The following is a 16,159-nucleotide window of genomic DNA, read 5'->3' as shown; positions in this document are numbered from 1 at the left end:
AAATCCAACTACACAAAGAACTGGAAGATAAAACTAAGAAACCCAAACACCCCAGGATTGTGACAGGGATTTGCTACTCCTGCTCAAATACTTCTACCTCAGTTTGATGACTTTAATCACCCACCACTGCCTGTCTTTGAAGGAGTGGTTGCGCACGGCACCGTTGATGCTGGATCAGCCACTGCTCAACTCAAACACAATAACTAAAAACTTTCCTTGTGTCCTTGTCACAGGAAAGTTTTGCAATGTTTCTGAAGTGAATAAAAAAATAACATTTCAGTTCAGAGTTAAAGACACTTCGATTCTGCCCCATAAATGATACAGACTCCTTGCATGTGGATGGAGACTATAAGACAAAGATCTTGAGGTGCTTAAATTAATTATTGTGTTAAAGAGAGACAAAACGCAAAGGTCTCGGATTAGATTTGGATTATGAACCCTTACGCCCCCACCCCTCTGCTTCCACTACGGCCCCCTCGCAATCATCATGTCCTTCATTATAAAGAGCTCAAGCACAGCTACAGGCTCACATGTATCCTATAAAGGAGATAATCATTTTTGCTCTGAGGAGAACACTTTGCATGGCAACAACAGATTTGAATAGAGAACATTTCTTGTTTGGATGGGTGTGGGTATCCTCTGATGCAGCTCTCTAGTCGGTGACTCAGCTCAGATTTGTGTGAGACTCTCTGGAGGGGCGTGTGTGAGGGCGAGTTGGAGTCTTCCTGATGCACCCTGCCCTGCATTAGTTACCATGTGAACCTGATGCCCACCCTTGTCTCTGTGCCAAAGGAGTTCTGCAGGAAAGATGTGCTGACTGCAGAAGGATTGAACCGGCTGAATCGCTAGGGGTGGAGGTGTATTTTAATACACTGCTGTGCACAATACAGCACAGCATGGTTGCATTTATCCGTGTACAGCAAGGGGCTGTAACCTGAGTCAAGGAGCTGTTTAGCTTCAGTTCAGATAACAACCATTCATGTGATAGACAGACGTAAAGTTATGCATGATTGTAAAATTTAAAAAAAAGGGTAAACATAGTTTTTAAAATGTTTTCACTGCTAAAGTCTGAAAAGTGCATCTTGTATGTGTATTCAGCACTTTTTATTTGGCACAAAGGCAGCATCGTGCTACGGGAATCCTTCTCTTTGGCAGGATTGTAGCTTAGCAGTCTGGAAGATTCACAGTTTAACACCACACTTCAGATTTTCTGAAGTGAAAGTGAAATGATCCAATGAGGTACATTTAAGTTAATGGTGACAACAGCAAAATGTGAAAAAGTTCCTTCTGTTCAGAGGACAACCTTACGAAACATAGGGACGTATAGTTGGCTCTTTTGTCCTCGATGGCAGTTGCTGGTGGTGGAGAGAGCAGCTTCCCCGAACTGGCCTCTGTGTTAAGTCCACAGGAATAAGAGCTATTTATTCAACAGAGTCAGTGGGACATTGAATCTTAAATCTCTTCCCTTCCTCTCGCTCCACTGGCCCAATTATGAACCCAATCACAGCAGCACCTTCCAGCCATGCACTTACTTAGTGGAAGTGAGAAAAACAAGAGAATAAAGATGTCACGTGAAGCAAAAGTGTCTTTTACATAAAAATTAAGCATTTTCTCATGACCGGAGAAGAGATTTATTTTAAGTGAATTTGTCCTGTGTGAATTCTAACCTCTTTTTCCTGTCTGTCTCTTTTTTCTGCTCTATCCCTCACTCACCCCTGTGTATGATGGATTTGACCTTCTGCTTCAACAGAAAACAGTCCAAGGTATGTATGTTTTATCCATTTATTCGACAGACATTTGTTACTCACAGATCAAAACATCCAGAAGTAACAGACCCAAAAGGCCGGACAATTTCTCCTGCACAGGTCGATTCTTCACTGTGACGTTGTTTCTACAGACATGATTGAGTTTGGTTTTTTTATTGGTCGATCGGTGGGTGAGCAGGAGCCAGATAGATGTCCGTGTGAATGTGTCAGCACTCTGAGATCTCCCAAACACCCACAAAGGCTCCACAATGAGAGAGGGATGAGTGCGGACATTGGGGCTGTGTGTGCGCTCATTGAATGCCGCATTGTTGCAGCGCACCCCCATCTCCCCCCCTGACAACATGCTAGTGACTAGCTCAGAGATGTTTCACACACCAGGGACGGGCTTTGTGCTCAGTACACTCACTCAGGCACCCCCCACACCCCACCTCCACCCCTCCCCGACTGGACTGTGGGCGTGCATGGTCTCTGGGGCATGCGAACCTGAGCTGCCCTGTAATAACCCTCCACTAAGATGAGCACGTGGCCGTCTGCTTAGTTATGACACTCAAATCATTCTTCCTGCATTTCTCAGTGCAGTCGCAGAAAACTAGTTTTTTGTTTTGTTTTGTGTTTTTGACAAAAAATTTGTCTTTTTCCTTTTTTGCATCATCATGATTTTCACTGCTGATTAATAGTAATTGTCCAATCAAGAGAAATCTGTTGTGCAATCACACCCTCTGGCTGGACGGAGACAGAAAAGAGGGCACTGGAGCCCCAGTTTCCAAACCAGCTCTAATTGAGAATGATGGCACTTTTGTTCCTTTGAATGGAACCCACTTACTTGTCTGAAGTCACAAGAGGAAGTCTTGCTTTCAGTGCATTCAGTGATCTCAGAGATTCCCAAGCTGACTGTGCAGCCACGACTTTCCCTGGCCATTAGCCCTTTTGGTGATTAGGAGGGAGTTTCAATTATTTTGTGGTATTTGTGTTGGGAGGGAAAGTGTTTTGGCAGTGCTACTGCAGCAGACTAAGGATCAGGGAGGAGGCCCTCTGCAATCTGAGGATGAGTATGCAGCTTCTTTTTCTTTTGAGTCTTGGAAAATAAGGAAATAAACTAAATATTCCCTGATATGCAAATAGATCCAAAAATCTAGTGAGAAAATTTCCAGATGTAACACATTAGAAAAATGAAAACATTTAATTTAAAAAAGTTTAATTTAAAAAAGAGCAGTTTAAAATTTTACAAGCAGTATCTACGAAACAAAAAAGAAATCAGAAGTAACACATTTTACGTCTAATCTGCACAAATTGTGGAGCTTTTGATCTTTTGCAGATTAAGTCAGAAATGCACCAGAGATTAGAGGGAGATTTTATTTTGTTGGGCTTTGATTGGTTATTGACAGATCAAATCCTAATGACTCTTAACTTTTTCCAGTTCATTAAATGCATCAGTATTGACCGGCACCATTTTTGGTCTACAAACACATCAAAACCCCAGGCAACATGTTTTTTATTCCACTTGATTTTGAGTTTAGTACAAATCACATTAATGTTAGCAACATATGTTAACACCACCGCTATCAAAACCTCTTTGACAAAACATTTTTCTCTGCAATGTGGCACACCTGAAAATAAATCCGAAATCAGTATCGGCGAGGAAAAGCCTTATCAGTGCAAGAAAAACATTACATGTCAGTGTCCACTCTGGACTTAAATCCTGCTGAACTGCAACTGGCACATAAACAAACACAGATGCATCTCACCAAAGCTGTTCAAAATGAAATTAGAGATGCATAAATGATTATATGCTGCATGCAAACTAGCGGGGGGCTGCTCTGTCTGAGATAGCCTTCTCTCTGTGCCTTATTAGCCCAGTGTTCCTGCAGGTGCCTGGAGGATAGTGGGCCTTTCTGTTGTTAAAGTCTGTGCTGAGAGACCTGGGCCTGAAAGCCAAGAGCCAGCCAGCCTCCAGCACCGGGAACAGCTATGACCCAGTTTCCTTGGAGATGAGGGTCACCGGGTGCTGAGATTCTTTCCTCGGAAGCGCACACACTGATTTATGAATTCATTCCACTGCAACAGAGAGAACTCTCTGCTGCTTAACGCAGACAGTCACGGTCCAACCTTGATGAATGTCACCTCAAACAAAGCCTCTCGGGTTTCATCTTACTCTCTCAGACAAGCCCTGTCCTGCTGTTTGACTGTACAAAGCTGTACAATAATCCCCGCTTCTGTGCGCTTGGGGTTTTCTTTGCACCCGGCGTGCTCCGACAGGTGTGACAATCCATGTTTACATTGTCTGACTCCATCTCCTTCACAGGTGTTTGCTTTTGACCACTGTTTCTGGTCCATGGATGAATCCAACGTTCCCAAATATGCCGGTGAGTCACTGATCCTGCCCTCTACAAAAGGGCTCAGATGATGAAGCAGGCCTGTGTGAAGAGCTTTGTGTTGCAACTGTATAGGCAGGGAAATTCCAGCCTTGATGGGATGCAAAGCCTTAGCAGGATTTGGACAAATGGGATCATTTGGATTTTGGATACATACATTATCCAAAATTAGTTGGCGCTTGTTTTCTTCCAAGTAAAAAAACATAAAAGCATGTAAGACATTTACCTACGTCCTCATCTTGGAGTGTCATGCCCTCTAATGTTGTAGATGAAGCCTTCTCAGGAGCTTTTCAGCTGCCTAACCGGTGCTATGTTCAAACAAATTCATAAAACTTTCATATAATAATCCTTCTGAATACTTGCTTTGCCATACTTCTCTCATTGTGAGACAGAAACATAAAGCTTGCGTCTACTTTGTGTTGAACCGACCGGGCAGTCTGCTCAGTGAAAGGCTGTCTCAAGGGCCCGAGCCAAGGCTTTATTTAGCTCATTAAACAGCTGTCCCATTCAATGGGTCCGCGGCAGCGAGCAACAAGAAAGATTTCTCTGCACAGCTTTACATTTTCCACACGACCAGACAGGAATCTGTCAGACCCTTATTCAGTGCTCTGTGGACCTTGTCAATACACATTTCTGAACTGGTTTTGCAGACTAGTGAGGCAACCTGATAATGGTGAAGACTGTTTATCCTGATCTCCATGGTGACTGAATCTTTCTCTGAAAGGTCAAGAGGTGGTGTTCAAGTGCCTTGGAGAGGGAATACTTGAAAATGCATTCCAGGGGTACAATGCCTGCATATTTGCCTATGGACAAACAGGTAATAAGAAAAAAAAATCTTTTGAAATGCTGTTTTGCATGCTGGATTGTTGGATAATGCTTTCTGTTTACACTTAACAAATTGATCTAGAATGCCATAGCTGCAGGCAGGTTTATCTCTTCAATGTTTTGTATAGGCTTCAAAATTTAAAATTGTTTTTAAAAAGGGATAATAATTAATTTCTCCTCACCAAATACTTTCCAGTTAGGACATATAAAAAGGGAAGAAGTGTTTTCTTAAATAGTTTTAATAAAACTACTGTTTCTTTAAACAGTAGCTTTAAGAAACATCCATCCATCCATTCATTAATCTATTTTGCTGTTTTTGCTGGTTCTGTATTTAAATTCCAACCAATCAGCCATAAAATCATAGATAACTTTTCCATTTATTCTTTAAATATTTCTAAAAAGGATAGTGAACTTTGAGAACTCTACAAAAGCATGGAATTTTTACATCAACCATTCCGTCTTACTCTTTCTCTTGTTTTTTTGTTTTTGTTTTTTTTTTACAAATATCTGCTATGAATCCAGGTTCAGGGAAGTCTTTTTCCATGATGGGAAACGGAGAGCAGCCTGGTTTAATCCCTCGACTGTGCTGCTCTCTCTTTGAGAGGGTCCACAAAGAGGAGAACGAAGCCCACACTTTTAAGGTGGAGGTGTCCTACATGGAGATCTACAACGAGAAGGTCCGAGACCTGCTGGATCCCAAAGGGTGAGTGTGGCCCTGGCAGTTCAATGAGTTTTACATTTTGGTCTGCTTTCGATCTGGCGGAAAAGCAGCTGGCTACCAGAAACCTGGTGTTGATTTACTCCAATTCATAACATGGCACTGCGCTCTGGTGTCACTGTTGTGTCTGCTAGTCTGAATGGTGGGATGCTGACAGAATAATGTGTGTAGGAAGCTGACCCAGTCATTTCCTGCTGAACAGCAGCTAGCATCGTCCTCTGACACTGTTGCATTCTTTGCCTCTGTGGCCTGATGTGGGTTGGCAGTCAGACTGCGAGGAAGAGTGAGCTTTGAAAGAGCATGCTTCAGGGTCATCTGTTCGTGGATGTTGGATCATAATGGATGTCAGATCGACCCTGTGGGCTAACAGCCAAGTAGGAGCAGCAGTTCACTGCTTAGTTTGTTACAGATGTCTGAAGATGCGGCTAGATTCAGGTTTTGAAAAAACACTTTCTTCCTGCTCAATCTGTGACCCTTGATCCTGTCCTGACAAGTAAACATTACCTACTGTGGTTTGGACATGAAGCATTGGGAGTGAGAGGCATACTCTAGCACTAATGTAAGCTGGTAGTTGGCCATTGTCCTCTGTTGCCTGGGTAACCCAGGCTGTTGGGTTACTGCAGTAACAGATTAGTAAAGATGACACAAGGATCACTGTTTCAGTTACTGATTCGTATCAATATCTGAACGTTAAAGAAGAATGGTTTCCCATGCAGTGGAGCATCTGTTTCACTTGGGTTAAAAGCAGATATAATACAGATTTATTAATAATTAACAAGGGTAGAACAGGATCAATACTCATATTGCCATATGCTTACTGACAAGGCATTCATGAAAGTCATAACCGGGAAAAATTTAGAAACTGTTAAAAATTTCCATCATACCTGTTCTATGGTTCGAATTCCTGTCAAAGAGACATCAGTGATGAAATGATCAGAGTTTCTGGAATCCTGTGCTGCTCACTACTACTCAGCTGGCTGAAACAACGCTAAAAACATCTTCCCTTGCTCAAGAAACACAAGTTTGATTGGAAATTTCATTTGAGAAAACGTATTTACATGAAAGCTGTACTCTATTTAGCAAGTTTATTAAATAGTTAATTCTCTCTGTTGATTAAATAATAAATGGCCCCATTGGGCAGTAGTGGCTCAGAAGGCAGAACTTCATTTTGTAAATGATGGGTATTTGGTTCAAACACAAACTCAGTCCATCTTAGTTGTTGTGTCCTTTGGCAAAATACTTCACACGAATATCCTGTTGGTGGTGGTCAGTGGCGCCAATTGAATGGCAGCACTGCTTCTTTCAGTCCGCCCCAGGGCAGCTGCGGCTACAATGTAGCTTATGACCATCATCGTGTGAATCTGTGAATGACTGATTGTTATGTAAAGCAGTTTTGAAGTCCTTGAACTTAATACAGAGCTATACAAATTCAGGCCATTTACCAAATGAAATCTTGTTTTATATTTTCACTTAGAGTACCGATCTTCATACTAAGCTTGTAACAACATCAAAGTTTCGAAGTCGATACTGATGCCAATCGAATACTCTATTCTAATGGATACAGCTTCATGTTTTTATTTTTTAAGGGTTATGGCTCTTTCTAGGAAAGCTCAGAAATATCTTATCAATAACAATATGATAATGTTTAATTCTCTTAATTAGTATAAAGCCAATAAACATGTGAGAACTATCTAAATAAGTCTTTATTTTAACACGTGATTTTAGTGTATTGCGAAGCAATAGGGAATATAACACTTGGTAGAAGTGGTAATATCACCAGTGGAAGTATGTATCTTGAATTCATTAGTGCATGTAATTGTAGAACCAGTTCATTGACAGTATAAATATGGAGCAGATCCAGCGATAGTGCGGTTATGCCTGTTTGTTTTTCCAAACAGTTTTATGTAACTTTGTCTTTATGTATCAAGGATTTTCTATATTCACTCATTGTACACAACTAGCAGACAGCAAGTAGCAGCACAAGGGAAAAACAGCAGAAAAAACACCACTTTATACATTTTACACTTTAGTGTCATAAGGTGTGGTGAGGGTTGGTGAGGCAGACGCTGTAGACCCAGGTAAGATGAAAAGGATGTCTTTAATGAAGGGTAAACACACTCTAGGAACGGGCCGCACGGCCGAGCTGAAGCCAGGGCTCGACGCCGGTAGCCACCGCTAACAGACAGAAACACGGAAGACAGAGCACACATTCGACGAGGACCCGACGAGGAACAAAGAACACAGGTGGAGTTAAATACACGGGAGGGTAATCACAGAGACGAGACACACCTGGGAACAATCAAGGGGAGGACAGGACAACGAAGAGACGCAAGGACACAAAAAACTCTAAATGAACACAGAAAACACAGATCCTGACAGTACCCCCCCCTCAAGGGCGGCTACCAGACGCCCAAAAAAAAAAAACCACAACAAGGGTGGGCGGAGGGGCGCCGGATGGGGGGCCAGAGTCCAGAAAAAACAAAAACACAACAAGGGTGGGCGGAGGGGCGCTGGACGGGGGGCCAGAGTCCAGAAAAACAAAAAACTACCCACCATCGTGGGCGGAAACACAAGAAGGGCCAAGAGTCCATAAACAAACAAAAAACTACCCACAGGGTGGGCGGAGGCAAAGGAGGCGGGAACCACGGAGGTGGTCCGGTGGTCGTCCGCGGCGCTGGAGGCGGGAACCACAGAGGCGGTCCGGCGGCCGTCCGCGGCGCTGGAGGCGGGAATCACGGAGGCGGGAACCACGGAGGCGGTCCGGCGGCCGTCCGCGGCGCTGGAGGCGGGAACCACGGAGGCGGTCCGGCGGCCGTCCGCGGCGCTGGAGGCGGGAACCACGGAGGCGGTCCGGCGGCCGTCCGCGGCGCTGGAGGCGGGAACCACGGAGACGGGAACCCCGGAGGCGGGAACCACGGAGGCGGTCCGGCGGCCGTCCGCGGCGCTGGAGGCGGGAACCACGGAGGCGGTCCGGCGGCCGTCCGCGGCGCTGGAGGCGGGAACCACGGAGGCGGTCCGGCGGCCGTCCGCGGCGCTGGAGGTGGCGATGAGTCCCGGGGGCCGCCCACAGACGGCGACAACGAGCCCCCCGAGGCAGGGTCTCTGGTGGAGCACAGGGGGTCTCGGTCGGAGCACAGGGGGTCTCGGTCGGAGCACAGGGGGTCTCGGTCGGAGCACAAGGGGTCTCGGTCTCGGGAGGAACGCTGGGGGTCTCGGTCTCGGGAGGAACGCTGGGGGTCTCGGTCTCGGGAGGAACGCTGGGGGTCTCGGTCTCGGGAGGAACGCTGGGGGTCTCGGTCTCGGGAGGAACGCTGGGGGTCTCGGTCTCGGGAGGAACGCTGGGGGTCTCGGTCTCGGGAGGAACGCTGGGGGTCTCGGTCTCGGGAGGAACGCTGGGGGTCTCGGTCTCTGGAGGAACGCTGGAGGTCAGGGTCTCTGGAGGAACGCTGGAGGTCAGGGTCTCTGGAGGAACGCTGGAGGTCAGGGTCTCTGGAGGAACGCAGGGAGTCTCGGTAGGAACACAGGGAGTCTCGGTCTCAGGTGCGCCGGCTGGAACGCCGGCTGACTCGGCCTCGGGTGCGCCGGCTGGAACGCCGGCTGACTCGGCCTCGGGTGCGCCGGCTGGAACGCCGGCTGACTCGGCCTCGGGTGCGCCGGAGCGAAGCCTTGGAACCGGCCGCGTAGGCGAGCCGCAGCGAAGCCTTGGAACCGGCCGCGGAGGCGAGCCGCAGCGAAGCCTTGGAACCGGCCGCGGAGGCGAGCCGCAGCGAAGCCTTGGAACCGGCCGCGGAGGCGAGCCGCAGCGAAGCCTTGGAACCGGCCGCGGAGGCGAGCCGCAGCGAAGCCTTGGAACCGGCCGCGGAGGCGAGCCGCAGCGAAGCCTTGGAACCGGCCGCGGAGGCGAGCCGCAGCGAAGCCTTGGAACCGGCCGCGGAGGTGACAGCTCCGGAAGGCGACGAGGGGCCGGGTCCACCGGCGGCTCACGTCGCTGTCTCCGGGCGGCCTGGGGTGCGCCTGCTGGAACGCCGGCTGATTCGGCCTGGGGTGCGCCGGCTGGAACGCCGGCTGATTCGGCCTGCGGTGCGCCGGCTGGAACGCCGGCTGATTCGGCCTGCGGTGCGCCGGCTGGAACGCCGGCTGATTCGGCCTCGGGTGCGCCGGCTGGAACGCCGGCTGAAACGGCCCCGGGTGCGCCGGCCGCACCGGTTGGGGGTTCTGGTCCCGGAGCTGGAGCTGGATCCGGGCTGGCGGAGAAACTGTGCGGCTTGGGAGGCAGAGGTTCGCCAGCCATGACGGCTAGAGCCGCCATACGCTCCCACTCTGCCTCCCTCTGCAACTCCACCAACCCCTGGTGCGGAAAACGAGGAACCCAGTAGTCCAGTAGGAGCCCCAAGCGGATGGCGAAACCGAGCCGTCTGCAGGCAGCGTACGGTTTGGCCATCGCCTCCTTATATTCCCCGATCGTGTCCGTCAGCTCCTTTAACTCCACCGGGTCCATGGTGAAAAGAAAAACGCGTGCCTCACCGTACTTCCTGGTCGGGTCCTTCTGTCATAAGGTGTGGTGAGGGTTGGTGAGGCAGACGCTGTAGACCCAGGTAAGATGAAAAGGATGTCTTTAATGAAGGGTAAACACACTCTAGGAACGGGCCGCACGGCCGAGCTGAAGCCAGGGCTCGACGCCGGTAGCCACCGCTAACAGACAGAAACACGGAAGACAGAGCACACATTCGACGAGGACCCGACGAGGAACAAAGAACACAGGTGGAGTTAAATACACGGGAGGGTAATCACAGAGACGAGACACACCTGGGAACAATCAAGGGGAGGACAGGACAACGAAGAGACGCAAGGACACAAAAAACTCTAAATGAACACAGAAAACACAGATCCTGACATTTAGGTCATTTAAACCACAGAGACATAGGACAGAAAAGGTGTAGCAAATTTTTTAAAGAAATTTTTTAAACTATAAATCTTATCTTTAAATATTAATATGCAATATAGATTATGTGATTTTAGCAAGTCTAATAATGCAGTATTTAGATTGCTACTTTATTATAAATATGGAGAATTTAAACAGAAGGCAAAAACCTTGAGACAAAAACATGATTTCACAATGTAAGCTCATGAAGAAAAAAAAGAGCCATACTATAATATAATGTTACTGAAAAGGATTCTGAATCTTCAAAAGAACACAAAAACATTTTATTCGAGTCAGTCCGTCAAATGCCATACTGTTACCACAAACACTTATTAGTACAGCCACAATCTTCACAAACAGCCCCCTACCACCGAGCCTCAAAATGACACCCTTTGCTTCTTGTGGTGTTGGGTTTTGTTGATTTGACTGAAATCTGCTGCAAACTCCTGCGCCTGTGTTTTACAAAGTGAAGTCCACTTCAAAGACCTCGCTGGCTGTGACCAATTTTTCTGTAATTTCCGAGAACTGACAAACTCTCACACAATGTGTATTTTGCAGGGAATCTTGCAGTACACAATGTTTCTGTTGCTTCTTTGTTTCCAATTATTGACATACTGAAGCTATAAACTATAGTTGACTCAAAGTGTCGCGTGATCACATAATACAAAATTATCTTTGACATGACGTCTAGTTCAATGTGCCTTTCCATCATTAGGATGAGTTTATATCGTTTGGTCTTCAATGAAAGGAGAGTCAATACATTTGTCATAATGGCGGCTTCAGCGACGCTCTCCCATTGTTTTTGAAATAACTAAATTCCTCTGCCCTCTTGACTCCTTCCAACCTGCTCTGTTTTCCCAGGAGCCGCCAGTCCCTCAAAGTTAGGGAACACAAAGTTCTGGGTCCATATGTGGATGGCCTCTCGCAACTTGCTGTTACCAACTTTGAGGTTTGTCTTTCGCTTTTCTGCAGTCATGACACAGCCAGAGCCGAATCCAGTTGGTTATGTTCTTATGATTCATAAAGTACATCAGAAATACCTTTGTGTAATCAAACCACTGATTTATTATCTTTAGTTAATGGGAGGATTTAGTTTAAAATCCTCCCATGTAGAAGTCGTAATGAGACATATCCCTGCTGTGGCTACAGTAATGAGGTTGCATGCAGTTTATATGCCAGGCCTTGGCAGGTCCTTCCTCAGTGACGGTAAAACGTCTCCACCCTGTTCCTCTGGGCTCGGTGTTGCCTGTTCTGGGTCCAGTGGATTTCCTACTGCCTGTTGTGACCCAAACTTGAAGAAATGGCATAACGCCTCATGTGAAAACCTCTAGCATTTAAATCGGTCATAACAATTTAGAAGTCTTAAGCTTACTCTCTGAATTTATTGAACATGCTGACAAAAAGCATTCTTTCTCCGTCATTATTTCCTTTTGATTTCCCCCCTTTAGGATATTGAAGTGTTAATGTCTGAAGGAAACAAGTCACGCACAGTCGCAGCAACCAACATGAACGAGGAGAGCAGTCGATCGCACGCCGTCTTCAGCATAATCGTCACGCAAACACTCTATGATCTACAGTCCGGAGTTTGTATTGTTTTGCTCCTCACACACCTTTATGGCGGTGGCTTTTAATTTTCATTTTGGATCTTTAAATCTGTCTCAAACAGAATTCAGGGGAAAAAGTGAGCAAAATGAGTCTGGTTGACCTGGCAGGAAGTGAGCGTGTATCCAAAACTGGAGCTGCCGGGGAGCGACTCAAAGAAGGCAGCAATATAAACAAGTATGTTGATTATGTGTTGATTATTGTCAGTAAAATTTAATTACTGGATGACTGCACTGTTTGATGCATATTTGTGTTGTTTTAGGTCTCTTACCACATTGGGGTGTGTGATTTCTGCTTTGGCCGATCAGTCTGCTGGGAAGGGGAAGGCCAAGTTTGTGCCTTACAGAGACTCTGTCCTCACCTGGCTGCTAAAGGTTTGAACCCTCTGCTGTTACACTTTTTAAGAACTGATTGGTATAATTATCTGAAAGTTTATTAAAGCATTATCTAGTGGCAAACACATTATCAAGTAAAAAAAATCACCTATGCAATATAAATACAAATTAATCTTTGATTTAAGTCTAATTTGTCTTTATTAAAATAAGACTGAGGATAGATAAACACATTTACCCATAATTACGTCTAGTGCCAAATTGCCACAATGTAAAAAAACACAAATATACAGTTTAATATTTATTCAGTTTGTTTGTCAGTATGTTTGTCACCATATTTAACAGTATTTTACCTTGACCTCAGGATAACCTTGGTGGGAACAGTAAGACAGCCATGATTGCCACAGTGAGTCCAGCTGCTGATAACTACGAGGAGACGTTGTCCACGTTGCGTTATGCTGACAGGGCCAAAAGGATTGTCAACCATGCTGTGGTGAATGAAGATCCCAACGCTCGCATCATCAGGGAGCTCAGGGAGGAGGTGGAGAAGCTTCGTGTTCAGTTGTCTCAGGCAGAGGTGAGATCTGGCCCGTCACAGATTGCGACTCTGTTCACCAATCACCAGTGATCGTGATCCGATTCTTTTCCCTCACACTCTTCCTTCAGTCCATGAAGGCACCTGAGCTGAAGGAGAAACTGCAGGAATCTGAGAAACTCATTCAGGAGATGACAGTCACCTGGGAAGAGAAGCTCAGGAAGACCGAGGAGATTGCTACTGTATGGATATGAGTCACAGAAACCTTAGCAGCTGGACTGCCTTTCCTTGCACTGCTGCACTGTTATTATCTGTGTTTACAGGAGCGACAGAGGCAACTGGAGAGCATGGGTATCTCTTTGGAGACCTCGGGAATAAAAGTGGGAGAAGACAAGTGTTTCCTGGTCAATCTGAATGCTGATCCTGCCTTGAACGAGCTGCTGGTTTATTATCTGAAGGTAGAACTGTTTCCAAAAAGAAATGTAATTCTTCTGTCTTTGCCATCACGACACTGTGACCTCCAGGGTTCGATGAGATTAAAGTAGCATTTGCTCAGCGATTGCGAGCAAATGTCAGATTTCCAATTTTTGTTCAGCTTTAATGTAATCTGATTTCTCTTTCAAAACAATAATTAAAAAGCTCTAAAACTAGTTCTCCGCAGTCTTCTTGTTGTAACTGTTCATTATATTATGAACAAGATTGCCATCTTGCTCTCTGTGCCTGTGTGTGATACAGAACATACAGTACTTTTGTTGCTTTAAGAAAATGTTTAAATTAAGGAGACATTTCAAACTGCTTTTACCGTGGGATAATTAGTGTGGTTAGCAGTAATAACTCTCTTTTGTAATTGACAAATTTGCAATGATAAGCAACCAAACCGAAAGAGTTTTGCTCTTGTTTCTAGCCTGACAGAACAGCTAGCATGCCTCCTTTAAAAACAAGCTGGCTTCCTTTCTAGAAGTTCTTTCTAGAAATTTCTTAAACATTTTTGCTTGCTTGGTTTCTTTTCAAATTCCTCTGTGATACTTAAAATTGCTAACTTTGAGTCTTCTTCACAGCTTCAATTTGTGAAGAGTGTTGTTGTTCCCCCCGGCTTGCTAGAAATCAGGTCTGATGCCTTCACCGATTGGTAAAAGATCAGATTTTATGAGTTTCCCAACATGCCAATCATCTACAATTGGGCCTGTTCTGGTCAACAGCCGAGTTTTCTAGTTCTCTTTTTCCGAGAGTGAGCTAGAAAACATAGTGACAACCCTCTTGTGTTGTCAATTATTACATCATCATACACAATGTCTGTAAAAACGTCCTAGCATTGCTACAGGAGGCAAAACTCCCTTAAAAAATACAACTGAGTCTTATATTCAGATGGTAGAGAGAGTAAAAGAATTTGTCCAGTTAGAGCAGGCCGGGACCATTAAACAGCTAGAGGGACCTGTAATAGCAGAAGTATGTGAGAAAACAGTCTGCATGGCGTACAGAACAACAGCCCTTTGTCTGGCCTCTGCAGTCCGGCCCGGCGTATCTGTGAGGAATGACTAAGGCAATGTGAAATGGGCTAGAACATCCTCTGTTTGCTGGAATGTTTGTGCCCCCTCTGCACAGGCCATTTTTATTTTTACCCCACTTAAACCTGCTCCTAGTTTAATTTTCACTTTCCCAAACGTAAGGGCTGGATTGCTGCATTAAGATTTTTATAAATGTTCTCATGCAATGCGTTAATACATCAGCTTAAATCAGATTTGCTGTCCTGCTTTGATCAATATGCTCTCCATCTGCGTGAAGGAGCACACCCGCGTGGGTGCAGACACCTCTCAGGACATCCAGCTCTTTGGCATCGGGATCCAGCCGGAGCACTGCGCCCTGGACGTCTGCCCCGATGGTGATGTCACTTTAGTGCCCATCGGCAATGCCAGGTGAGCTCCTGTAAAGTCTAACTGGGTGCTTGCTATCTCTCTGCCTATCTGTCTGCGCTATGGATGACTGGACTGCAAAGTTTCTCATGACCTCATTGCTGTGGAAGCTTATGAACTGCTCCTACACTTTGATACTGGAGCTTTGTCTTCCTCCCTCTCGCAAAATGATTGTTTCTGCTGAGCAATTCAGTTTTTCCCCATCTGTAGATGAAGATCAGAAACTCCACTAACATGTTTGTGTTTTCTGCAGGACCTGTGTGAATGGCACAGTGGTTGACTCCTTGGTGCACCTATGGCATGGAGATCGTATCTTATGGGGAAACAACCACTTCTTCAGGTATGAGTCCTTCACTGTAATCCAGATGTTAACAGTTGTGAAAATAAAAGGCAAGCCAAAGCAAGTTTATTTGCGTAGCACCGGTTGTACAGAAAATAATTCAAAGCACTTTACAGGAAAAATAAAGACACGTGGAAGAAGAAAATTACAATAAGATGCAAAATACATAAGAACAAATAATATTAAAGTTTAAACGTCACCTAAAAGAAATAGAAATACATTTTTATTTCTTTTCTCTCTTTTGATGAGAACTCTGGCAGCTGCATGTTTCATCTGGATTTTGCAGCTCCGTTAAAATAACTGACTGAAAATAAAGGCATGAACAAGCTTATACTGCTGTTACTCCACATGATCCAAGCTTCTCCTCCAGTCTGTTAATGTTTTTGGATGTTTTTGATTAAATGCTACGCTGGAAACCAACAAAACAAAGACAGACATTTTTGGTGCGTCACAGGACGCACTGCATGTCACTTAAAACCTTTACCGGTGCTGTCTTAGTCCTTTGGAAAGATCAAAAACTGGATTTTAAACATGAAAAGAGGGTTGTTGATACATTTATTAATAAACTATCTTTGGAAAAAGTGAAAGGCTGGTCGTGAGTCGTGAAAGGGACTGATTAGGTCTTGCGTTGCCTTTCAGAATCAATTTGCCGAAACGGAAGCGGCGGGACCGTTTGAAGGAGCTGGAGAGAGCTTCACCCAGAGAGAGCTTTGTGGAGGCAGATGTGGAAACAGCCAGCGAGGCTTCCTCTGAGCAGGACTACAGCTATGAGTTTGCCCAGATGGAAGTCATAATGAAGACTCTTGGAAACAATGGTATGATTAGGACGATGCAGCAG

General features: G+C 45.6%; 1 protein-coding gene across 4 annotated transcripts in view; it reads left to right on the top strand.

Annotated features, from left to right (window-relative positions):
* kif13a (kinesin family member 13A) overlaps positions 1-16,159 on the top strand; it is a 45,094-nt gene that overhangs the window by 13,503 nt on the left and 15,432 nt on the right. For all 4 annotated transcript variants that reach the window (XM_023331127.1, XM_014470846.2, XM_023331128.1 and 1 more), the window contains exons 3-16: positions 1,751-1,763; positions 4,069-4,129; positions 4,863-4,955; positions 5,486-5,666; positions 11,464-11,551; positions 12,051-12,185; positions 12,269-12,381; positions 12,467-12,578; positions 12,901-13,113; positions 13,203-13,313; positions 13,395-13,529; positions 14,854-14,984; positions 15,235-15,321; positions 15,961-16,136. In XM_023331127.1, coding sequence (XP_023186895.1) covers positions 1,751-1,763; positions 4,069-4,129; positions 4,863-4,955; positions 5,486-5,666; positions 11,464-11,551; positions 12,051-12,185; positions 12,269-12,381; positions 12,467-12,578; positions 12,901-13,113; positions 13,203-13,313; positions 13,395-13,529; positions 14,854-14,984; positions 15,235-15,321; positions 15,961-16,136 — 1,649 coding nt within the window. The remainder of the gene's footprint in view (positions 1-1,750; positions 1,764-4,068; positions 4,130-4,862; positions 4,956-5,485; positions 5,667-11,463; positions 11,552-12,050; positions 12,186-12,268; positions 12,382-12,466; positions 12,579-12,900; positions 13,114-13,202; positions 13,314-13,394; positions 13,530-14,853; positions 14,985-15,234; positions 15,322-15,960; positions 16,137-16,159) is intronic.

This window comes from Xiphophorus maculatus, chromosome 3 (assembly GCF_002775205.1).
Source record: "Xiphophorus maculatus strain JP 163 A chromosome 3, X_maculatus-5.0-male, whole genome shotgun sequence".
NCBI lineage: Eukaryota > Metazoa > Chordata > Actinopteri > Cyprinodontiformes > Poeciliidae > Xiphophorus > Xiphophorus maculatus.
Note: the sequence above shows the minus strand (reverse complement) of the source record. Positions and strands in the feature narration are given on the sequence as shown.